Source organism: Mustela lutreola, chromosome 7, assembly GCF_030435805.1.
Source record: "Mustela lutreola isolate mMusLut2 chromosome 7, mMusLut2.pri, whole genome shotgun sequence".
Lineage (NCBI taxonomy): Eukaryota > Metazoa > Chordata > Mammalia > Carnivora > Mustelidae > Mustela > Mustela lutreola.
This window is the reverse complement of record NC_081296.1, coordinates 58,510,146-58,535,542: the sequence shown is the minus strand read 5'-3', so window position 1 is coordinate 58,535,542 and position 25,397 is coordinate 58,510,146. Positions and strand designations below refer to the sequence as shown.

The 25,397-nt window shown below is 35.6% G+C and overlaps 1 protein-coding gene and 1 pseudogene across 1 annotated transcript; both read right to left on the bottom strand.

The window, feature by feature from the left end:
- Positions 1-557: 557 nt before the first annotated feature.
- On the bottom strand, positions 558-1,463 carry LOC131835265 (olfactory receptor 4N5-like; annotated as a pseudogene).
- Positions 1,464-18,715: 17,252 nt separating this feature from the next.
- On the bottom strand, positions 18,716-19,654 carry LOC131835264 (olfactory receptor 4L1-like). Its single transcript, XM_059179625.1, has one exon. It carries the CDS (start codon positions 19,652-19,654, stop codon positions 18,716-18,718), a length of 939 nt encoding a protein of 312 aa, XP_059035608.1.
- Positions 19,655-25,397: the final 5,743 nt, after the last annotated feature.

Genomic DNA, 25,397 nt, shown 5'->3' with positions numbered 1-25,397 from the left:
TTTTTTGTACTCAGTATTTAATGCATACTTATTTATGTATATCATTGTATTTGACAAGCTCCTACATTCTCTTTGTGGTCTAGAAATGTACCAGTTTATAAGATCTTTGTACCCTTATACTGGTCATCCTCTTTTTCTAGAATTTTCTATCCGCATGTAATTCCAGGGGTGTGTCTTTCAAGTTGACTGGATATCAGCTAACCACTGCTCTAAAGACCTTGCTTAACAACCCAAAGCAAAGCAACTAGCATCTCCCAGTCAAACTCTATCATAACACTATTTTTTATTTTCTTCAGAGCACTATCTCTTTTGGATTTTATAGCTTATTTTGAATTTAATAGTTTAAACTGTGTTTATCTACCTGAATATAACCCTAGGAGACCTGGAATCTTTCTGCCTTATTCACATAGCTAGAACAGTGCCTGAAAATTGCAAGTACTTAATAAATGCAGTATTTGCTAAAATGACTGAATGATTCAGTGCATTAATGTATAAGTGATTTAATCAATTCTAGCTGGATTTTCTCTTTTGTTGTTTGTCCCATTCTTCTATTTCATTCAGCAAAACATGTGATGACTCAACAAACTTTTCACGGAAGCTTTCACTTCCCTGTTGTGCAAACTATAAATCACAGGGTTCATCAAAGGAAAGATGACCAAGTGAAAGAGAGAAACCACTTGGTCAGCTGGGAAGGCTCTGAATAGGCAAGTATAGATGAAGATGGCAGGTCCAAACATCAAAAACACAATGATAATGTGTGTGGAAAGAGCCTTATTCTTCCCTTCAGTAAAATGTCCCTGTGCATGGCAGAGGATGACTTCATAGGAGGCCAGAAGTCCCAGGATATACAGCAAGGTGAGCCAGCCACTGCTGGAGAACATCAGGAGCTCCACCACAAAAGTGTCTGTGCAGGCCAGTTTGATGACCTGTGACACATCGCAGAAGAAGTTATTCAGCTTGTTTGGACCACAAGGCAAGCAGAGAATAGGGCTACTTGTACTGGAATGAGTGAACCCCCAAGCCACAGAGCCAACAGCAAGGCATAGCAGACTCTAGGGTTCATGACCATGGAATAGTGCAAAGGATGACAGGTGGTGTTGTGGTGAAAGGCCATCACAAGAAAGAACATCTCCCCTGTCCACAGAAAGTGCAAGAAAAAGAGCTGGGTGATGCAGCCTCTGTAGGAGATTGTTTTCTTCTCAGAGAGGAAGTCCACCAGCATCCTCAGAGCCACAATGAAGGAATAGGATGCATCAAGGAAAGCCAAATTGCCCATAAAGGAAGTAGAATGGGGCTTTGAGGCCAGGGTTTGATCTGATGGTGATAATCAAGAGGAAATTACCAGGAAGGATGATGAGTTAGAAAACTAAGACTAACATGAAGACTAGGAGTTGAGCATGTTGAGACTGGGTTAGACTGAGGAGGATGAATTCTGTCACCATCGTGCTGTTCTCCCTCTCCATCTCTCCTCTGTCTGTAGGATAACAAAGTATTATCTGTTATAACCACCTTTTCATCTTTTCCATAGCTCTTCTCCAGGTAAATACATTTACCACATCCAACACTTGTGTAGCTGAAAAAAATGCATGTCCCATAAGTGCCTTATGTTTTGAGTTGACCCTTCTACCCTCCATTTCTTGACCCATCCCTAAGATTTTTTTTCATAATCATACTCTCATTCCCATTTAACCATGTGCTTCTATATAATTACACTCTTCTAGGACTCTGGGATACTTTGCTTGAAGAATAGTGGAAATTTCCTGATGAAAACAGAACTTAACCATTATTAAATTTGTTAGGTGTGTTGTTTTCTCAGTTAGCTGTGGTGCCTTGTCTCTAATGTTTAGGTTTGTTGCTGGGTTTTGTCGCTTTTCTTCATTTCCATAGAGCAAAGTCTTTTGCAAGTGCTTCTTTCTTTGGCTCCTCTAGAATCCCTAGTTCTTGATTGTTATCTCTAAATCTTGTTTTCTAGATGTGTGCCTTATTTGTTCCTATCACATAGTTCTGCTTTGGTTCCCTTGTGCACCTTTGTTCCAAACTGGTTTAGGGTCTTTAACAAAAATCCTGTATTCTCCTCACATAGAGGTATCCCCCTAGGTACACACTTGGTTGGGTCCCAATCCTGAATCTGCTGTACACCCTGTTCTTAAACACTAATGAATACTAATACACTTTTGTTTGTCATGTATCCATAACCTACTTTTCCCTTAGATCTCAGAATGATAGCCAGATGATATCCTGCCCACAAATATTTCCATGTAAAACTTATCAGAATATATAAAATATTTTAAATATCTTGACTAATCAAAGCATGGTTGAGCTGAAATTGGTCATGTAGAACATACAGTTTGACATATTCATTTGACAGATGAGAAAAATAAAGCAATTGCATTTCAGATTCTTAGTTTTGAAATGAGATTTTTAAAATTATCATTCACAAGTGGTAAGAAAAATAAGAGGTGTGTATTCTTCATTTTAAACCAATGAGGATGTTAATAATCGGTATCCATCCATTGGTGTAATTTTATTTAGATCCTTAAATGGTCATAATATTGCTTGCATAAATATTTCCCCTTTTCAGGTTGTAATCTGGTCTGAGGAAGAATTCTACTTAGAATTATATTTGTGGTTATGTTATTGTATATTACTATATTGCTATATATGTATTTGTATATTCTTATAATTTAGAGACATTTTATAAGTAAATACTCATATTGTGATACTTGTTCATGTTTGACTATTGTCATGAATTATTTAAAACATGAAAGAATGCTTTTTGTAATGCAGTACTGTAATGGATCATATAACTACATTTCTCTTGACTTTGAATTACATGTAATAGTAATTTTCTTTAAAGGACTATGGATATAATGGAATACAGTTTGACAGTAAAAAGGAATGACATATTGTGACATGCTACAAGATGTTTGAACTCAAACATTATTCTATGTGAAAGGAGCCAGTCACAAAGGACCATATCCTGTACAATTCAGTTTATGAAAATCTGCAGACAGGGGTGCCTGGGTAGCTCAGTGGGTTAAGCCTCTGCCTTTGGCTCAGGTCAGATTAAGCCCTGCCCTTGGGTTCTCTGCTCAGTTCAGCAGGGAGCCTGCTTCCTCCTCTCTCTCTCTACCTCCCTTTCTGCCTGCTTGTGATCTCTGTCTGTCAAATAAATACATAAAATTTTAAAAGAAAGAAAGAAAGAAAGAAAATCTGCAGACAAAGCAAATTGATAGAGATGGGAAATAGAAGAGTGAGTGCCTAGGGCAGTAGGTGGAATGGGGAATAACTATAATATGAGTTTTCTTTTTGGGGTATATGAAAATGCTTTAAAATTTATCATGGTAATGTTTATCTATCCTTTAACATACACTTAAAACCCTTGAACTATATATTTAAAATGGTAAATTTTATATGTTGATTATATTTCAATAAATATTTTTTAAAAATTTATTTATTAGAGAGAGATAGAGCAAGGGGAGGGGCAGAGGGAGAGGGAGAATCTCAAGCAGACTCTGTGCTGAGTTTGGAGTGATATGTGTGGCTTCTTACAATGCTGAGATCATGACCTGAGCCGAAATCAAGAGTTAGATGCTTAACAGACTGAGCCATTCAGGACCCCGAATTTTTTTTAAGTGCCATTAAAAGTGATATGGAAGGGGGTAACTGGGTGGCTGAGTTGGTTAAGCTTATGACTCTTGATTTCAGCTCAGGTCATAATATCAGGGTCTTGGGATTAAGCCTTAAATTGGGCTCCCTGCTCAGTAGGGAGTCTGCTTGTCTTGCTCTCCCTCTGCTCCTCTCCTTGCTCATACTCTCTTTCTCTCTCTCTCTCTATCCCATTCATAACTAAACCTCAAAAGTGACATGGTACAGCTAGTCTGGAAAATGGTATGTAGGTCCCTCAAGAAGATAAAAATAGAGCTACATTAAAACCCAGCAATGCACTACTAGGTATTTACCCTAAAGATACAAATGTAGTGATCTGAAGGGGAACCTCCACCCCGGTGTTCATAGCAGTGATGTCCACAGTAGCCAAACTGTGGAAGGAGTTGGAATGTCCATGGACAGATGAATGGGTGAAGAAGATGTGGCATATATAGACAATGGAATATTATTCAACCATCAGAAAGGAGGAATACTGATCATTTACATTTACATGTCTGGAACTGGAGGTTCCTTTTCTGAGCAAAATAAGTCAGTCAGAGAAAGACAATTATATGGCTTCTCTCGTATATAGAACATCAGACATAGGACAGAGGATCAGAGGGTAGTGGAGGGAAAACTGAAGGAGAAGTCATCAGAGGGAGACAAACCATGAGAGACTTTTAACTCTAATAAACAGTAAGGCTTGCTGGAGGGGAAATGGGAGCGGGAATGGAGTAATTGGGTGATGGGCATTAAGGAGGGCAAATGATGTGATGAGCACTGGATTTTATATGTAACTGATAAATTATTGAACACTATATCTGAAACTAATGTACTATATATTGGCTAATTGAATTTAAATAAAGAAAAAAAGTGATGTGGAAAACTGGAGAAAGAAAACTTCCAGGTAGACATTTGGCAGAAATTTTTAATAGCAATCCTAGGAGGAGAAGGTAGGAAGAGGAAAAAAAAAAAAAAAAAGGGAAGACTAAAGAAAAACCAATCTTAAAAAGTCTATTAGGAAACTCATGGGAAATTTAGGCAATATGCTGGTGTTTTAGGGAACACTTATCAGGAAATATCAGAACATATGTTCTGGGGCACCTGGGTGGCTCAGTGGGTTAAGCCTCTGCCTTCTGCTCAGGTCATGATCTCAGGGTCCTGGGATAGAGCCCCATTTCAGGCCCTCTGCTCAGCGGAGAGCCTACTTCCCCCTCTATCTCTGCCTGCTTCTCTGCCTACCTATGGTCTCTCTCTCTGTCAAATAAATAACATCTTTAAAAAAAAAAAAAAAGGACATATGTTCTATGTGATTAATAACATTTGTATCTAGCACCCAAATGTTATGCAAAAGGAATTTATAACACAAGGGCACATATTTGTGCATGGGGATACTTATTCACATATATGTAAACACACAGATAGTAAGTCTAAGCAAGTTGAAATAGGAAAAAAAAAAGTCTTGAATGTCCTTCAGGTTAGCTTAGGAGTTTCTTTCTGTCTTTTATCCACCCACATACCTATTGGCCTCTGCATTTCTTTCTTACTCTCCCTATAGAAACCTGCTCTTAGGAAAGTGTCCATAGCTCCTTCTGCCTAATTTTAGGTTTCGTGCTTTTTGAGTGCTCACTTACAGTTACTTCATGCTTCTCCGGGTTGACAATTGTAAGCCTCAGGGAGCATTCTGAAAGTTATAGTCTCCTACTCTTTCTCTACTTTTATTTTTCTGGATCTACCTCTATTCCCTGTTAGTAACAGATGGAATTGCATACCATTCTTTAATCTACTTTCTTCTGTTCTCATTTATATACCTTCTATTCCTGTGCTTCTCAAATTGTGCTCCTCACAGAGACTGAGAACAGACATGCATCAGAGGAACATTACTCTGCATAAAATGAATTCCTGGGGAAAAGAAGCCCAGAACAGTGACTCTCACAGAGACCAGCATTTTACTCTTGTCAGGACAAAGAAGTATTGTCAATGTAGGCCCAGATAGAGACCTGAATGTTTTCATCATCCCTAACCTTCCTTGTTATGTCAACTGGTGGAAAAACACATGGGTATTGAAGATGTGCAGGTGGAGAGGGGGCTCATAGCCTCCCCTCTTTCTCAGAGTGCAGACACAGTATCCACAGCCCATGCTGAGGATGCCTGGATTCCAGCTGCCATCAGATCAGCTCCTGGAACCAGGTGTTTGGAGACTGATCACCTTCCTAGCATCTCCTCCTTCATCTCTCCCCATTCATTTCCTCTTGCTTCTTTTTTATTTTTCCCATTTGCCCATTCTCTTCCTGCTAGTTCTGTTTTATGCACTCATTTTCTCAGTTACTTTTTACATTTGCCTTATATTTTATTCCTTTATTTCCCTTGAAGCTTCTCTCCACCAACGTTTTGCTTTTCCTTCCTGATTGCTCTCTTTCTTGTCATTCTCTTTCTCTCATTTGTCCACATTCTTTGAGTGTCAATTCATTTTCACTCTGTTTTGGGCATGTATTCTATCATTGTATTCAGTGCTTGTCTTTCCATTAATTCTGAAACAATAGATTGTTTTTCTCCAAGATGAGGGAGCACAGTATGTGCTTCCTAGGTGTTCCATTCTAATGGATTTCTTTAAAATTCAATTAGCCAATTTATAGTGCATCATTAATTTCAGCTATAGAGTTCAGTAATTCATCAGTTCTGTATAACACCCAGTGCCAATGGATTCTTCTACAGATTGGAAAGCATGGCTTGCTCTTCACTGGTAAGAATTTGTCCTGAACATTACCTTTTTGAAATTTACTTAGTCTCACCCATTCATTAGTTAATTCACATTCTCAAATATTTTGTTTAACTCATATGATAAAAATAAAGTGACTTATCTTTGTACTGTAAAGTAAATCTTAAAACCAACCCTGATGACATGAATCTATTTAATGAAATTTTGTAAATAAGTGTGGTTTCTGATATGATATTGATTCTCATGTTTTAATCATTAAAATACATTCTTGCCCCTTACTATGAGTTTTGACAAATGTGGGTTAAATATGAAGAATATAAAAAAAATTAATTGATACTACAGTTGATATTATACACAACTTTATTCACTTACACAAATTTCACCCAGACAACTAGTTATCAATTCAGTGGGATAGCTAAATTGGATGATGGGAACCTCTACTGTCCTTTAATATTTTACAATTTTGGATAATATCATGAATGTTACAGGAGGAACCCTTCTTTGGGAATTGTTCCATCTTACTGAAGTCACTAGTTCTGCAATTTGGTAACCATATAATCTTAGGCAAGTCATTTAGTCTTTTAAAATGTGAATTTTTAAAATTTATAAATAGTAATATATCTGCTCTCTCTACTGCACAAACTGAATATGAAGATCAAATGAGATAATAGCCAAAATGCAAACTAACCAAAGAAAGCCCTTAGTAATTAGACAAATTCTAGTAAAAAATGCTAAGTGGATCTAGTGTCAGGAGATTTATTTTATTTTTATTTACTTATTTTTTTGTCACTGTGCTGGGGTTAATCTCAGAGATGGTGACTGTTTCAATCTGAGTCACTTCAGGGTAAATATTTGTGTTGTTTCAGGGAAGTCTGTAGTTTTCTAACCTAATTCAGCTAGGTTTTGTGAAACAAATTTTTCCTGTTTTAAGATCTTTAACTCAGGGCCTTATGTTAATGTAAGCTGGGACCATATGCAGGAGAAGAAACTCATGCCAGTTGAGTGTGGAAATGAAGACGTTTGCACGCTTGTAAAGTCCATGAAATCTGTCTCCGGACTTGACCTGCCGTTTGTGACTTGTGACTCCTGATTTTCTTCTCCCCCATCTCTGATTTACCATGGGGGAAAATTTAGTCATTTGAATAATACGCAAAGGTAAACCAAAATGTTGAATCTCCTTAAGCTATTGGCATTTTTATTTTTTTGTAATAATGCAATTAAAGACTTTAGTCCCCTTAAAATAATACTATTCATGAGGAGTGCTGGTGGGAGGTATATTTTAGGGATAAGGTAGAAAGAGCTGTCTGAATTTAGAGTACTCTTTCTCTTTCTGCAGATTAATTCTGTTCTGGTGCATTCTAAGGCAGCAGGTGTCCCAGACAGATAGCATAATTTTTTTTTTTTATTCTCATCTCAGTTTCTCTTTTTTGATTGTTTCTTTGTTTTCAATTTTTATTTAATCACTTCCAGGTTCATATTTTTGTCACATTTCTTAAGTTAGAAACTCTAATTATATTAAATTTAGAAAAAGCAACATGTTTTTTATACATGTATACATTCTTACATGAGTTAACATGCTTTTAAAAGTCTGAGAAAGTTTACCCAGGATCTTTCAGCTGCTTTAGAGAAATGTGTGAAAAAATTTAAAAGTCTCATGTATTTACCTTTATTAATTAGAAAAAGAATATAATGATTTATACATATTGATTAGACTGAGTCTACAGGTTGAAAACTAAAATTCTTTTTCAACTATTGATAAGCCAACAAGGATTTTTGATTCAAGATTTATTGCTAATCTTGCAACATTTTTAAATTATTTATTTCTTTTCAGTTTAACAGAATTCATTCTTTATGCACCATTCCCATTGCTCCATGCAATACATGCCCTCCATAGTACCCACCACCTGGCTCCCCCAACCTCCCACCCCCCACCCCTTTAAAACCCTCAGATTGTTTTTCAGAGTCCATAGTCTCTGATGGTTCAACTCCCCTTCCAATTTACCTCAACTCCTTTCTCCTCTCCATCTCCCCATATCCTCCATGTTATTTGTTATGCTCCACAAATAAGTGAAACCATATGATAAATGACTCTCTCTGCTTGCCTTATTTCACTCAGCATAATCCCTTCCAGTCCCAACCATGTTGCGACAAAAGTTGGGTATTCATTCTTTCAGATGGAGGCATAATACTCCATAGTGCATATGGACCACACCTTCCTTATGCATTCATCCTTTGAAGGGCATCTTGGTTCTTTCCACAGTTTGGCGACCATGGCCATTCTGCTATAAACATTGGGGTACAGATGGCCCTTCTTTTCACCACATCTGTATCTTTGGGGTAAATAACCAGTAGTGCAATTGCAGGGAAGCTCTATTTGTAATGTCTTGAGGAATCTCCACACTGTTTCCCAAAGTGGCTGCACCAACTTGCATTCTCACAAACAGTGTAAGAGGGTTCCCCTTTCTCCACATCCTCTCCAACACATGTTATTTCCTGTCTTGCTAATGTTAGCCATTCTAACTGGTGTGAGGTGGTATCTCAATGTGATTTTAATTTGAGTCTCCCTGATGGTTAGTGATGATAAACTTGTTTTCATGTGTCTGCTAGCCATTTGTATGTCTTCACTGAAGAAGTGTCTGTACATGTCTTCTGTCCATTTTTTTATATGATTATCTGTTTTGTGTGTGTTGAGTTTGAGAAGTTCTTTATATATCCTGGATATCAACCTTTTGTCTGTACTGTCATTTGTGATTATCTTCTCCCATTCTGTGGGTTACCTCTTTGTTTTCTTGACTGTTTCCTTCACTGTGCAGAAGCTTTTGATCTTGATGAAGTCCTAAAAGTTCATTTTCTCTTTTGATTCCTTTGCCTTTGGAGACATATCTTGAAAAATGTTGCTGTGGTTGATATCGAAGAGATTACTGCTTATGTTCTCTTCTAGGATTCTGATGGATTCCTGTCTCATGTTGAGGTCTTTTATCCATTTCAAGTTTATCTTTGTGTATGGTGTAAGAGAATGGTCGAGTTTCATTCTTCTACATATAGCTGTCCAGTTTTCCCAGCACCATTTATTGAAGAGACTGTCTTTTTCCACTGCATATTTTTTCTGCTTTGTTGGAGATTCTTTGACCATAAAGTTGAGGGTCCGTATTGGGGTTCTCTACTCTGTTCCACTGCTCTATGTGTGTTTTTATGCCAGTACCATGCTGTCTTGGTGATCACAGATTTGTAGTAAAGCTTGAAATCAGGTAACGTGATGTCCCCAGTATTGTTTTTTGTTTTTTGTTTTTTGTTTTCAACATTTCCTTAGCAATTTGGGGTCTCTTCTGGTTCCACACAAATTTTAGGATTATTTGCTCCAGCTCTTTGAGAAATACCGGTGGAATTTTGATCAGAATGGCTTTAAAAGTATAGATTGCTCTAGGCAGTATAGACATTTTAACAATGTTTATTCTTCCCATCCAAGAGAATGGAATGGTCTTCCATCTTTTGGGGTCTTCAATTTCTTTCATGAGTCTTCTGTAGTTCCTCCAGTACACATCCTTTACCTCTTTGGTTAAGTTTATTCCCAGGTATCTTATGGTTCTTGGTGCTATAGTCAATGGAATTGATTCTCTAATTTCCCTTTCTGTATTTTCATTGTTAGTGTATAAGACAGCAACTGATTTCTGTACTTTGATTTTGTATCCTGCCACATTACTGAATTGCTGAAAGAGTAGTTTGGGGGTGGAGTCTTTGGGTTTTCCATATATAGTATCAAGTCATCTGTGAAGAGAGAGAGTTTGACTTCTTCATTGACAATTTGGATACCTTTTATTTCTCTTTGTTGTCTGATTGCTGTTGCTAGGACTTCTAATACTATGTTGAACAAGAGTGGTGAGAATGGGCATCCTTGTCGTGTTCCTGATCTCAAGCGGAAAACTATGGCTTTTTCCATTGAAGATGATATTTGCCGTGGGTTTTTCATTGATAGATTTTATGAAGTTCAGGAATGTTCCCTCTACCCCTATACTCCAGCATCCATTCCTGATTAAAATGGTTCAGTTTGACTTAAATATGAAGCATGACCAAATATTTCAGCTCCTTAGGGTTCCAGTGCTACTCTTAAACAAGGGGCTATCCTCCTCCTTTTGATGAAAAAAGATTAATTGATCATTCCCGAATCATTCTTTAAATATATGTTCTCATGGTGGGACTTAGTAAATTCTGAAATATGCTCTCTAATTTGTGATGCAATAGGGAATATGCTTTGGGGTTTTATGGCTACCTTAAGCATTGAGGATGCATCCAATGGCAATTATTTGAATGTCAAATAACATTAGAAAAATAATAAGACAAGAATATTTTTTTAATTTATTTTCATCGTAACAGTATTCATTGTTTTTGCTCCACACCCAGTGCTCCATGCTATATATATATATATATATATATATATATATATATATATATATATATCTACCTCTAAAACATTAGTCAGAAGACAACCAAAAAAATATATATATATAGTGAGATTTTATTTAAGCAAAATTTAAAAATAGACAACACTGGTATGTAGTCCTGGAGAGGAGAATAGTCATTAGCTTTGATAGTGAATACTTACTGCAAAGGGGCCCAAGGGAAATTTTTGTATGATAAATGTTTTGTAATTTTGTAAGTGAAGTAGTTTCATAAATGCATGCATAGGAAACAATTTCAATTTATACATTTAAGGTAAGTTCATCTTACTATCTATAAGATATTTCTCATATCATAGAGGGAATTAAAAACAGGTTAGGAAAAAAGAACCAACAAAAACAATGAATAATGCGATTTAAAAGTTACTAGGATATTGCTGCGGCTGAGGTCGAAGAGGTTGCTGCCCGTGTTCTCCTCAAGGATTTTGATGGATTCCTTTCGTACATTGAGGTCCTTCATCCATTTTGAGTCTATTTTTGTGTGTGGTGTAAGGGAATGGTCCAATTTCATTTTTCTGCATGTGGCTGTCCAATTTTCCCAGCACCATTTATTGAAAAGGCTGTCTTTTTTCCATTGGACATTCTTTCCTGCTTTGTTGAAGATTAGTTGACCATAGATTTGAGGGTCTATTTCTGGGCTCTCTATTCTGTTCCATTGATCTATGTGTCTGTTTTTGTGCCAGTACCATGCTGTCTTGATGATGACAGCTTTGTAATAGAGCCTGAAGTCCGGAATTGTGATGCCACCAACGTTGGCTTTCTTTTTCAATATCCCTTTGGCTATTCGAGGTCTTTTCTGGTTCCATATAAATTTTAGAATTATTTGTTCCATTTCTTTGAAAAAGATGGATGGTACTTTGATAGGATAGTATCCTTTCAACAGTACAGGTAATAAAAGAAAATGTTTTGACACATTGTGGAAACAATATTAATTATTATAGATCAATATCTTGCTTTGTTTCTTTATTAGAAATTTCTTTTTTCTCCCATGAGGGGTCTCTAGCAGAGAACTGTTAAGTTCTTATAGCCAATGTCTTCAAGGTAAAAGTAAGCCTGGGGTAAAGGAATTCTTGGTTGGCTGGGCTTAACAGATATCCTGCAATTTGTTCATTGTTCTTGTTGTTTTTTAATTAGTCTTTTGATTTTCGTGGCATACTTCTTTCTAATTTGACTTCATGTGTTAAAATTAAACTAGCAATACACTATAATTAACAGTATCTTCCAGTTTATATGATTTTTTCAGCAAAATAATCTTATTTACTAGCAAATTCTTTATTACTTAAGTTCTTTTTCCCTGGCACTAACACCTGCATAGACAACCATATTTTAGAAATAGAAATGTAGTTTAAAACATTTGACTTTTAGTCTACATTTTCCTATTAATTTTATATATCAGCTTATCAGTTCCAACTGAGACACACAGTCATCAAAGTTATAGGTCATTTCACATGACTAGATAGAGCTTTAATCTCATTTGACAAGGTAATGTGTCAAAATTTTGAGGAAAATTACTGTCTAGTGTCATAGATTTATTAGAAATAAAGTTGATGACTAATAAGTATTAGTTGATGACTAATAAGTTTTATTCATCTAACAGTATTCTAATTTTTTTAAATTTTTTAAATTTTTTTATTTTTTCAGCATAACAGTATTAATTATTTTTGCAACACAGCCAGTGCTCCATGCAATCCACGCCCTCTCCAATACCCGCCACCTGGTTCCCCCAACCTCCCACCCCCCGCCCATTCAAAACCGTCAGGTTGTTTTTCAGAGTCCATAGTCTCTCATGGTTCACCTCCCCTTTCAATTTTCCACAACTCCCTTCTCCTCTCCATCTCCCCTTGTCCTCCATGCTATTTGTTATGTTCCACAAATAAGTGAAACCATATGATAAATGACTCTCTCTGCTTGACTGATTTCAATCAGGATAATCTCTTCCAGTCCCGTCCATGTTGCTACAAAAGTTGGGTATTCATCCTTTCTGATGGAGGCATAATACTCCATAGTGTATATGGACCACATCTTCCTTATCCAAAGAGGCAACCCACAGAATGGGAGAAGATATTTGCAAATGACAGTACAGACAAAAGGTTGATATCCAGGATCTATAAAGAACTCCTCAAACTCAACACACACAAAAGAGACAAATATCAAAAAATGGGCAGAAGATATGAACAGACACTTCTCCAATGAAGACATACAAATGGCTATCAGACACATGAAAAAAATGTTCATTATCACTAGCCCTCAGGGAGATTCAAATTAAAACCACCACATTGAGATATCACCTTACACCTCTTAGAATGGCCAAAATTAACAAGACAGGAAACAACATATGTTGGAGGGGATGTGGAGAAAGGGGAACCCTCTTAAACTGTTGGTGGGAATGGCAGTTAGTGCAGTCACTTTGGAAAACAGTGTGGAGATTCCTCAAGAAATTAAAAATAGAGCTTCCCTATGATCCTGCCATTGCACTCCTTGGCATTTACCCCAAAGATACAGATGTAGTGAAAAGAAGGGCCATACTAATATATATATATTAGTTTAAAGAATGTTTTAAAATTTTATTACTGAGTAGTATTCTACTGTGAATGTATTCTAACATTGTCTACTTGTCTCTTCAGATGACCTAAACTAACATAACTGGTACTGGGAATGATCTGAGAAAACAGGTGATAAATGGGGATTGTGGTTGTTTTATTCACTACCTGGTATGGGAATAGGACTCTATTACAAATGGTAGATGGGACAGACAAGTCCTGCCATAATATAAATGCCTGATAGCTTAAGACTTCAGCGGTAGTGGGGTGCCTGGCTGGCTTAGTCAGTGTAGCATGCAACTCTTGATCACTTGATCTCAGGGTCATGAGTTCAAGCCCCACTTTGGGAGTAGAGCCTTAAAAAAAAAAAGACAAAAACCCTAAAGATTTCAGTGGCAATGACCTGAGAAAACATCTTGTGGAAAAGCAATGCCAGTGAATGATCCAGTCATTTGGAATTTAAGGTGAAAAACATTTCTGTGAATAGTGGAGTTATTTACTTATTGCTAAGTTGTATTGGTGCTTTGGAATAAGAAATGGAAGGCCATAACAAGTGGTTATAATTTAAATATAGGGACTTAAGGAACTCTTTTATAGTTTACAAAGACATCATTATCTCTTGTACTAGAAGTACCATAGACAGTGTGTTGTTAGTGTGTTAACTCTCACAGAGTTAACAACTCCAACAAAATATAAACAGTTAGGCAAAGCATGTGTGTTATGGTAAGTAAGGTCAAGGCACTGGAAGGAAAAATCTAGGACCCTAAAATCTGGAATACATACATCTAGATAAATGCCCCGGAATGCATTGGCTCTGCAAATTCCTACAAATTTTTCCTTCCCCAGGAATAAGCAGGCAGCTTCTTGGCAGTGGTTTTTGTTTTCTCACTCTGTGCTGAACTTGGTTGGGGTAAGGAATAGGGGAAATTCTAGAATCTCTTAGATAAGCTGTATCTACATTCTCTCCTAACTGCTTAGACTATGTGAGAATCATCAGAGCTTCAGTATTGGTGAAAAAGAAACTAGTTCTTCGGGAAGCTGGAGAAAAGCTATGGTGTTAGATGCATGGATTAACTCTTATACTCCTCAGAGAGAAGGTGAGAGCTAGGATTTTTTAATGTACCCACTCGTGAGGAAGCTCAGTGGTATCTACTAGCCCAAGCTACTGCCTCTGTTCTCCCTCAGACAGCTAGAAGGTGCCAAACATGTCAGAGCTCCAAAACTGACAAGATAGAATCTAGTCATCAGGAAGCCTCTTCTGAAAAGCTGGGATACTGGACAAGTGAACAAATTCCTTTCCTCCCCTTGGTGAAGCTGGAATTTAGGGAGTCTCTTCCTATTCATATGATGCTGTGACAGGGGCAGGGTCTCTGGTGAAAGGGTGTCCCTAATCTTAAATGCTTCAGTGAGCCTGGTTTTGCATTCTTGTGGGTTGCAGGAGACTTTCAATTATTTTTTGATTGTTCTCAAAAGGAATTTTTGCATGAAGTGCGGATGAATTGATGTGCTTATGGGATTAAGGAGGGATTTCCTATTCTTCCACGTTGCTGATGTAGCTCTAGCATTAAGTATTGATGCATGCTGCCATGTGGTTGAGTCTTGAAAACATTAGGCTAAAGGAGAGAAGCTAGTCACGAAAGACTGCATCCTTGTTTTCCTCCCCCCACATCTAGGTAACCATTAATCTACTTTGTACCTCTAAAGATTCGCCTGTTGTAGACACTTTATGCAAATAGACTCATGCAATTTGTGGTCTTTTGTGCCTCCTTTCTTGTACATTACCTAATTTTTCAAGAGAGTCATGCATGTTACAGTATCTGTCGGTACTTGATTCCTTTTTATTGCCAAATAATATTCCATTGTATAGATATCCCCGCCTTTGGTTTATCCATTCATCAATTGATGAATCTTGTTGTCTTTTTCAAAATTTTTTAATTTTTGTGAATAAAGCTACTGTAACCATTCATATTCATTCAGTTATTCATGTGGGCATGTGTTTTCATCTCTGTTGTATACATATTTGGAGTGAAATTGCTAGGTCACATGGTAACTATATGTTTAACATTTTGAGGAACCTCTAGAATTTTCTCCAAAATGGTTGCACCATTTTACATTCCACCAACAATGTACGAGGGTTCCAACTGCTCTGTGTACTTGTCCTTTTTGATTATAGTCATCCTAGTGGATATGAAGTGGTATCTTGCTGTGATTTTCATTTGTATACCCCTAAGTGACTAATGATGTTGAACATATTTTCATGTGCTTATTGTCTGTTTGTATATCTTTGTGAAGACTTTTTTACTTATTTCCTTTTCCCATTTTTAAAATTATTTGTCTTTCAATTCTAGAAATGTGTTTTTTATGTATTCTGGACCCATGTCTCTTAAACAGATTCATGACTTACAAGTATTTTTTCCCCATTCAAGCATTGTCTTTTCACTTTCTCCAAACTGTCATACTTGCTGGGATATATTTGTTTGTCTTGTGATTTTTGATTGTGAGTTTTTGTAAAACCTTTCTGTGAGAGTTCAGTGAGGTCTGTTTTCAAGAAACTTTTTTCTTTCCAGTCTGTATTTGTTTAATTTTGCCGAAGGCCTGAGCCTACACCCTTAAGTAGCAAGTTAAAAGAAAATTCTCACACTGATGTTTGTGAATATGCAAAGAATATGATGATAAGCCTAGCCTTCATGAAAGACCCATTTATTTTCATCTACATCCAGAATCAAGTTTGGTTAACATTTTTTTCCTGTCTGTCTGTTTCTGCTAGCCAGACAGTCTTCTAATATTCTCTCTCTCCCTCCCTGCCCCCAGAAAATACATGCACATTGAGTGGCCTCCAGTCACTCTCTATCCATGTTAGGACCCAAAGCCCAATCCCCAGTACTCTCCCAAATTTGTACAATCTCTAGGCAACAGTATTCTGTAGGTGTTCTCAGAGTGGGCAATGGTTCAGTGCTGGCTTATCCTCCTGGAATGGAGCTGAAGCTTCATACAACACTGCAGATGTGATTTGTTTACTTCCTCTTAAAATCTGTAATTGATTTTAAAGGTTATTTTAGATGATTCTAGCAGTTTTAGGTGCTTGGTTAGCAGAATGGTTTAGGATTTTGAGTGTCCTATACTGACAGACACAAATATCTTATGTAATATTTTATGAGTTGGAGTGTAATCCCATCTACCACTGTATGCACATTTTACCTTATAAATGGTTATCATTTATTTAACATAGGGTGTGTTATTATGTAAGACTGACATTTTATATTTACTGTGTAAAGATAGAGTTGAATATAATCTTCATAACAAATATCCTCAACTTGCCTTATGTATTTCCTTCCATTTGCATAAAATTTTAATTTCTTCCATGTCCCTTTTCTTTAATAACAAGGCTCTAATCCATATAATTCAATTACTAAATATGTGATCAATATATACCTTTATGTACTCTAATTTTTTAACAGATATCTCACAGTAGAAGTGCATGTATTTCTTAGTTTTAGGTCAAATTAAATAATATTCTGTTAGAATATAGTTATTTCATCTTTTCTTTCTTCATTCAGTAAATATGTATGAACTGCTGGGTGCCAATATGTATGCTAGATATTGGAGATACATAAAATTTATTGCAAATGACAAAGTTGACATTAACCTATAAATATACAAATAATATTACCATTTTTATGCAAAGGATGGAAATTGCAGAATCTATTAAAAAAATTGCAGAAATCTAAACTGGCCAAGAACATATAGGAAAAGTGTTCTAAAATATAATACTGGATATGGGTTCTGTACTATAAGAGGAAGTTTGCTGGGTGAAGAAGCAATGGAAGATTATTCTAGGTGAAATATAAACTGAAGGGGAAGAAAGCAGAGAGGGAGACAAACCATGAGAGGCTCTTGACTCTGGGAAGCAAACAGGGTTTCAGAAGGAAGAGGGTATATAGATGGGGTAGCCAGGTGATGGGTATTAAGGAGGGCATATGTTGTGATGAGCACTGGGTGTTACACACAACTAATAAGTCATTGAACTCTACATCAAAAACTAATGATGTACTATATGTTGGCTAACTGAACATAATAAAAAAGTAAATGGAAGGCAAGTAAACAGTAAAAAAAAAAAAATGAACTCTACAGTCTATTAAAAAAAAAAAAGGAAAAGAAAGTCAGTATAAATCTGACATTTTGAAAAAGTAGATTAGAGATGAATTCCAGAAGCAGGTTGGCTTTTGAAAGCCCATTAAGGATATGAACCTTCTTCTTAATGCCAGAAAATAGTTTTAGCCATGGAAGAAACATTGAGAATTGCATTTTAATTTCATCACTCTAAATGCTTGTGGAGAATCCATTCAATGGAGGGAAGAATTTATACGATGGTTTAAAAATAAACCTGGTGATTCACAGACCTGGGGATAAAAATATATGTATATAAAAAATATATGTTTATAAAAAATAAAAAAAAAAAAAAAAAAAATCAATTAGAAAACTGTTGCCTAGAGAAGACAAGAATTGTTGGTGTCTTGAATTAAGAGAGAGTACTTAAGATTACCATCAATGAGTATGGGATTACCAATACCATGCACTGCTACCTCTTCAACACTCACAATCAAATCAGGTTTAACTGATAATTAAAATAAGGATTACAAGCTTATCAGAGGCAATTTTAAGTGTAGTTTTATGTAAAGCTCTTGGAAAGAATAAATTACATGATATAGTACCTAAAACCAAGAAATATACTTCTGCTTTTAGTTATTGAGGTTTGAAAGGCAACTGTGCATCCTTACGATATTTTTTGGAGCACTTGGTTTCAAGGCTGCTTTTTGTAGTTCTGCTGAAACTTTCCTTGCATTGGTCCCTTCCCTCTGGTATATTATTCTTTTTATTTTATATTCACTCTACTGTCAAACTTTATTATTATTTTTTGTCTCATTGGATCAAGAGATTAGAATATCTTTCCCACTGTTCACATTATTTCACTCATGATTGAAATGAGGTATTGCTACCCCATGTAAAGATAGTATAACTTTATGAATGTTGTTAACAATCCACATATATTAAATCATTTCTATTAGTATTCACCATATTTTAATATTTATTTCTTCACTAATAAATATATATTGAATATCTATAGAAAAGTGCTCAGTGATTTAAAATGTTTATTTTCCTGTAGGTCACTCATTATCATTATGAGCTTTAGCAGTAGTAAATGTGAATTAAAATATTTTATGATGTTCTGCACAGGTATGGTTCTGGACTAGTCACTCTAACACAAGAAAAGTGAAACCATGTATTATATACAATCTATTCAGCTTCAGTTAGCACAGTATTTTAAAGTTGTGTTAATTATAAGGTGCTCAAATCTAGAAGTTCTGTATAGAGATAACATGTTGGAACTGTAATTTTCTCATGGCCCCTTGCATTTTCTGATTTCTCAGAGTGTAAATAATAGGATTCAGTAAGGGCGTGATAACAGTGTAAAATACAGCAAGGACTTTATTGCCAGCAAAACTGTTGAATGGCCAGACATAGATAAAGATACAAGGTCCAAAGAACAGAGTGACCACAATGATGTGTGCAGACAGTGTGGACAGAGCCTTGGAGAGCCCTCCGGATGATCTTTGTTGTACAGTGATCAGGATGACAGTGTAGGAGACAAGGAGGAGGATGAAACAGATGAATGAGAGCAGCCCACTGTCAGCAATGACAAAGAATTCCAGGGTGTATGTGTCCATACAAGCAAGCTTAATCACAAGGGGAAGGTCACAAAATATATTGTCTATGACATTGGGGCCACAGAAAGGCAAGTTTACTGTTAATACCATCTGGCTCATGGTGTGTACAAACCCAATTATCCACGAAAGTATCACAAACCCACTCAGCAGCCTCTGGCTCATGATTGTCCTGTAGTGTAGGGGTTTGCATATGGCTACATATCTGTCAAAGGCCATGGCTATCAAAAGAGTCATCTCGGCACCCCCAAAGAAGTGCATAAAGAACATCTGGGTCATGCAGCCCCATATGGAGATGGTCTTGTGTTCATTGAGTAAGTCTGTGATCATTTTGGGTGTGGTGACAGTGGAGAGACACATATCCAGAAAAGAGAGGTTTCCAAGGAGGAAGTACATGGGAGAATGAAGAGTGGAACTAAATGTCACTGTGACCATAATGAGAATATTTCCCAACACAGTGGCACTGTAGATTAAGGAGAATGTTGCAAAGAAGAGAATCTGAAGTTCCCATTGTCCAGAAAATCCTAGTAAAATAAACTCAGTCACTACAGATCCATTTTTAGGATCCATTTCTTTGATTCAGAAAGGCTCCAGAAGTTCTTTTATACAAAGAGAATAAATAAAAATAAAGCCACAATTAGCACTGATGATTTCCTGTTTCTATTTGATGAATAATAGTTGAACTTATGAAAATATATAATATTAATCATATCAGCATCACTCTCTATAATTTGAAATTAATTTATGTGTCACATCACTTTGAAACAGTATAGCTATACAGCAATTAAAAAGCATATGAAGGAGTAGAAATTTTATTTTCTATTTTTTATTCTGGTAAATGACCCTCTTTTATCAATTGATCTTGATGGTTACTAATTTGCTCATGTGGAAAAATTAGATAAGTAGTTATATTAGTATTTATTTTGCCTCTTGAGATTATCATACAACAATATCTAAGAAATATGCAATTTGAAAGATAAGGAAATTGTATTGTTGTGTATCAGTGAGGTAACTTATTAAGGTCATTCCATGTTTCTAAAATGAAAAAAGAATTATAAACACACACACACACACACACACACACACACACACAACATAGGGCTAATTTGTATATGAAAGAAAGTCCTTTAATTCATCAAAAATTGTTTTGCTTTTTTGGATGCCTGGGTGGCTCAGATGGTTAATCATCCAATTATTGGTTTCAGTTCAGGTCATGATCTCAGGATTGTGAGATCAAGCCCTGCACAGAGCTCCACACTTATTTGCTTGAGATTCTCTTCCTCTTTCTCTCTCTGCCTGTCCCCCAGCTCACATATTCTAAATAAATAGATAAAATCTTTTAAAAAATAATTTTGCCTTTTGTTTCTGTTGTGTAGTACACTGAGAATTTCTGGAAGCATGGATTCATCCTTAGTTCTTTATGAGCCTGTTTTCTCAATTTCTTATATTGCTATTGTTCACAGTGAGAAGTGGGTGTATTTTGTGTAAATGTATGTATGTGATGGTTAAGAAATAAATAGTGAAATGATTCAACCCTAATATACAGATTTTACTTCAGTTGTAACACGTCATACAAAATTGCCTTTACTTGGTGTTTTTATTGTTCATAGGATCTAGAATGATATAAAATGATCAGTAACAAGTGAGCAGTATGTGCTATACTGTGTTCTAAGTGTTTCATATTTATTAATGCATTTATTAATGCTCATAGCAATCCCATGAAGGCAGTATTATTATTATTATTATTATTATTATTATTATTATTATTTTGCATATAAGAAAACTAAGGCATAGAAGTATTTAATGACTTACAGTTACACAGCTAACAAAGGTCAAAGCTGGTATTCAAGCCCAGTCAATCTGATTCTGAATCTAGGCCCATTCCAATGTACATGTTAAACCAAATAAAAACATTAAGTTAGTACATGGGAAGAAGAGAATTCAGAACAGTGAGTAAGAGGAATGGTACTGAATGCAGATAGGAAAGTACATAGAGAGTATCTGTTCTCTTTTCTCCAATGACCTGTAACTTTCTCCTTTTTATTTCTACTTGGGTCCTAGTCAAAATGTCCTACCACCATTCTCCAACCTTTATTCCCTCAACTACTTTCTTATTTAAGATATTATTAAGAACTGGATAATTCATATAAATTAGGGAAAATAAAGATGAAAGTGATGTTCTTGTAGTCAACCTCCAGGACTAGATAGAGTGGATGTTGAATGATAACAGTGGGTCTGGAAGAGGATAGTCACCCAGCGCATGGTCTTCAAAGGGCTGTGTTTCATGATTATCCAGTGAGTGAGCAAGAATTGGAGACCTTTGTGAAAGTAATTTTTTTTTAGAAAAATATTTTATTTATTTTTTTTGTTTGTTTAGAGGGAGCCAGTAGGGGGAGGGGCCAAAGGAGAGGGAGAGAGAGAATTTCAAGCAGACTGCATGCTGAGTGTGAAGCCTGATGCAGGGCTTGATCTCACCATTCTGACTGAGATCATGACCTAAACTGAAATCAAGGGTTGGTTGCTCACTGACTGATGAGCCAGGTGCCCCAAAAGTAATTTTAATAATTAGATGCTCTTTGGAGAAATGAGAATGGGATATGAAATGAATATGCCAACTACAATTTGGGAATACCTTTGCTACATGGAATTTCATGCCCCATGATACAATAGAAAGACTTGCATATGGAATGAATACAGTTAAGTGCAATGCAGTTAATACAAATAAAGCCTATTTTATAGCTTTATTTGCCTTTTCATTTTATTTTAGAGGAAAAACTGGCATTCATTTATGTTGATAGCTTTCCCAACATTTGTTTCTCTTATTTCTCTTTTTCCTTTCCCAAGCAGATCTCTAAAACTATTTCTTGAATTTTACACTTAATATACCTGTTCTTGTATGATGAGTGAATAAAGGCAATATAAATGAAAGGAAAGAATGCATATAGTTTAGACAAAAATTCTGTTAGTGAAGAAAAATTTCTTCCTCTTAAATAATCAATTGCATATTTTATTGTAATAATTTTACTCAATTTATGATGTACTTTGGAGGAAACTGAAGGTAGTATAATTATATATTTAACTAGGAAGGAACTTTGAAATCATTTATTTCCCACAACTTCATTAGTAAATGAAAAATCTAGATCCCCATAAAGTAAATTTCGCAGGTCTTAGACACAGGACTACCCTAAAGAGATGCAGTATTAGGTGAGAGGGTGTATGTGAAGGATTCTGGCCAGGCACAGAATGAACACCAAGACAGCATGCACTGTATCTGAATCATTCACATAAATCCAAGATTACAAATCAAGAATTTTCCATGTAAATCCCCATTAGGAAAGGAACAAGCCAAAACTTGTTTTATTAAGTAGTTGGATATGAGCATTTCTGCTCTTCCTTATGTGTATACAATATATATTACTTAATGTAAGACTAACTGATTCAAGTAAATATTTCCTCATTATAGGCACTTGAAGAGAAAAATAAAAATTTCAATCTCCAATGATTTTTGTTTTTCAAAATTTATGCATACTTACTGTAAAATACTGAAGGACCTCAAAAACATTAGGCCAAGTAAAAGAAGCCTGATACAAAAAGCCACACGTATGATTTTATTTCTATGAAATGTCTTCTAAACAAGTCTATAGAGACAGAAAGTGTATCACTGTCAGCTATGGAGTGAGTATAAATGGGCTGTCTTTCCTTTCTGTGATGATAAAATTATTTAAAATAAGATTGTGGTGATGATTGCATAACTTTGTGAATATAATAATAATCACTGACTCTGGTGAATGTTGTGAAGTGTGTAAACCTGGCAATTCACAGACCTGTACCCCTGGGGCTAATACTACATTATATGTTAATAAAAAATTTAAAAAAATCCTCACTGAAATATATATTGAAATCAGGTGAATTTCGTAGTATATGAGTTATAGTTGAGTAAAACTGAAACTACTATATTTTTTTGCTTTTATTCTTAAGGTTTAAGTATCATTAATATGTTAGTTTAGTATTTTTCAATAGTATGCATACTATTGAGCTACTTGTGTTCAAATTTATTGTACTATGAGACAACCAATGACATGCTGCATATCCAATACAACTGTTTCTAAATTTCTTAATGTCCCCTATTTGGATTACATTTTTGACAGCCTTATACATTTGGAAACTACTCTCTTTTTGTTAAAGTTTTTCTTGATATTTTCTGACTATTTAGAATACTCATATGAGTTTCCTGAATTATTCCATTTCCTTCCTTTCCCTACATATGAACATCTTGGAAGGACTTCTCCCTCTTTATTCCTAAGATATTATTTGTAGGCAGAGAGATTTTGCCTATTCAGTTTTAGGCAGAGAGATTCTGCCTATTCAGCTCTGGTCATTAATTCTCCCTCACCTGCTTTTTCTCCAGCATTCATTATGATGTGCTTATTTACATGTATTGTTAGCACCTGAAATGATGAAATGAAAAATACTGCTATTGTGTTTTTAAAAAATTTAAAAAGATGAATTTCTAGCTATTATGTTGTTTTCAATGCTAGTGTGAGTAACCAGGATCCTCACAATTTGCTTTTCGTAATTTTAGTCATCATTTTTAATCACTGACTATCTCCTGTCATGTTTTACTCATCAATATCATGTTGAGAGCATATATTCTTTAAATTTGTATAAAAATTCTTGGTTATACATCATTGTGTTACAGTATGTGATCTCCCAGTGAGAGAGGATTTTTTAAGAGATTTTATTCTTTGAGAGAGAGAGAGAGAGAGAGAGAGAATGCATGTAAATGGAGGGTGGAAGAGAGGGAGGGAGAAGCAGACTCCCTCCTGAGCAGGGAGCCTGATGTGGGGCTAGATCCCAGACTCTGGGATCATGACCTGAGCTGAAGGCAGATGCTTAACTGACTGTGACACCCAGGCAACCATGAGAGAGGATTTGATGTCCCAAAATCCACAGCCTTTTCCTTCCAGCCAACAGAAAATTAATTAAAATACTGTTTTCAGTAAATTAAACCTCTAACGAATTAGCTCTCTATGATGTTTCCACTTACCAGTTCTAAAGGCAAAGTATGAAGAACAATATGTTCACTAGCTTAATCAAAATTAAAAATCTGCTTTGCACTCTCTGCGATGCTCTGTATATGGATGTATATACTATTTTCTGCTTCTTTTATAAAGATGTGAATCACTTGAAGGCAGATGTGTTGGAGCTCTGGGAATCCAAATTTCAGTGGGAGTTGTTACAGCACGGTGGCTGCTGCCTTAGTATGACCAGGAGAGATGTTTACTCTTAATTTCTAGCCTTGCAGCACACTGTGGTTCTCTTGGAGTATTGGCTTGATTACAACGGATGTGAGAATGTTAGTTGGTTGGTTGTGCTATAGGAATTGTAGACATCTTTGAACTAATGGATGCTTATTTTCCCTCATATTACTCCAGGCTATCCTCTTACCTTCTTTATAACAACACTGGACGATTTTTAGATAAATAATCTTCAGACTTCTCTGAGTATAACACCCTTAACATAAAAATAGATATCTGTATGTTATAAATTTACTACTGACAGCATATATTATGTACAACATTATTCAGGAAGTAGAAATTTTAAAAGGGAATGTTAAAATAAATTATGGTAAATAATTTAAAATTTGAAATGATACAACTGTTTTATGGTCACCAAAATTTAATAATTATTTTTTTAGTGTATGAGATTTTTCAAGAATAACTATATGGCCCCAAAAAGATTCATAGTCATTGTCCCTTTTACTATAAAATGCTTGAGTAAATTCTTGTTCCACAAGTATTTCTTTTATAAAATTAATCATAAATGATGATCTTGGCATACTTCACATCACAGGATTCAAAGTTTATTTCAATAACTTGCCAACAAAAGATGTCACAAATAACTTTCAAATTGGTTGATATCGCTCTCACTTCTATGGAAGTTCTTATTTAATTCCAGTCAAATTCACCGCTTAACTCAAAGGTTAATGTAGTTTTTGTCATAGGCATTGCATTTATTATAGGAATCAGAGTTGGTGAAAGACTATTAGGCACAGATGTTAAAATCATCCATACTTTGTATAACGCAAGACTCCTTGCTGTAAGACAAATCTGATTCTACCACAAATAATTAAACTTGCAAATAATTAGAAATAGTTTTCTTTATAAGTTTTGATATTGTTTGCTGATAAGATTTGCATTTTATTTATTACCATATTGATTATTTAATCCATTTTTAAGTGGCCAAAAGGATAATTATTTTCTCAGTAGATTGTGGCTTTTACACTTTTTGTATTAGTCAAAAACATTCAAGA

Bases quoted from the DNA above. Each gene is read 5' to 3' on its own strand.
- LOC131835264 (XM_059179625.1), bottom strand. From the start codon at position 19,654: ATGGATCCTAAAAATGGATCTGTAGTGACTGAGTTTATTTTACTAGGA.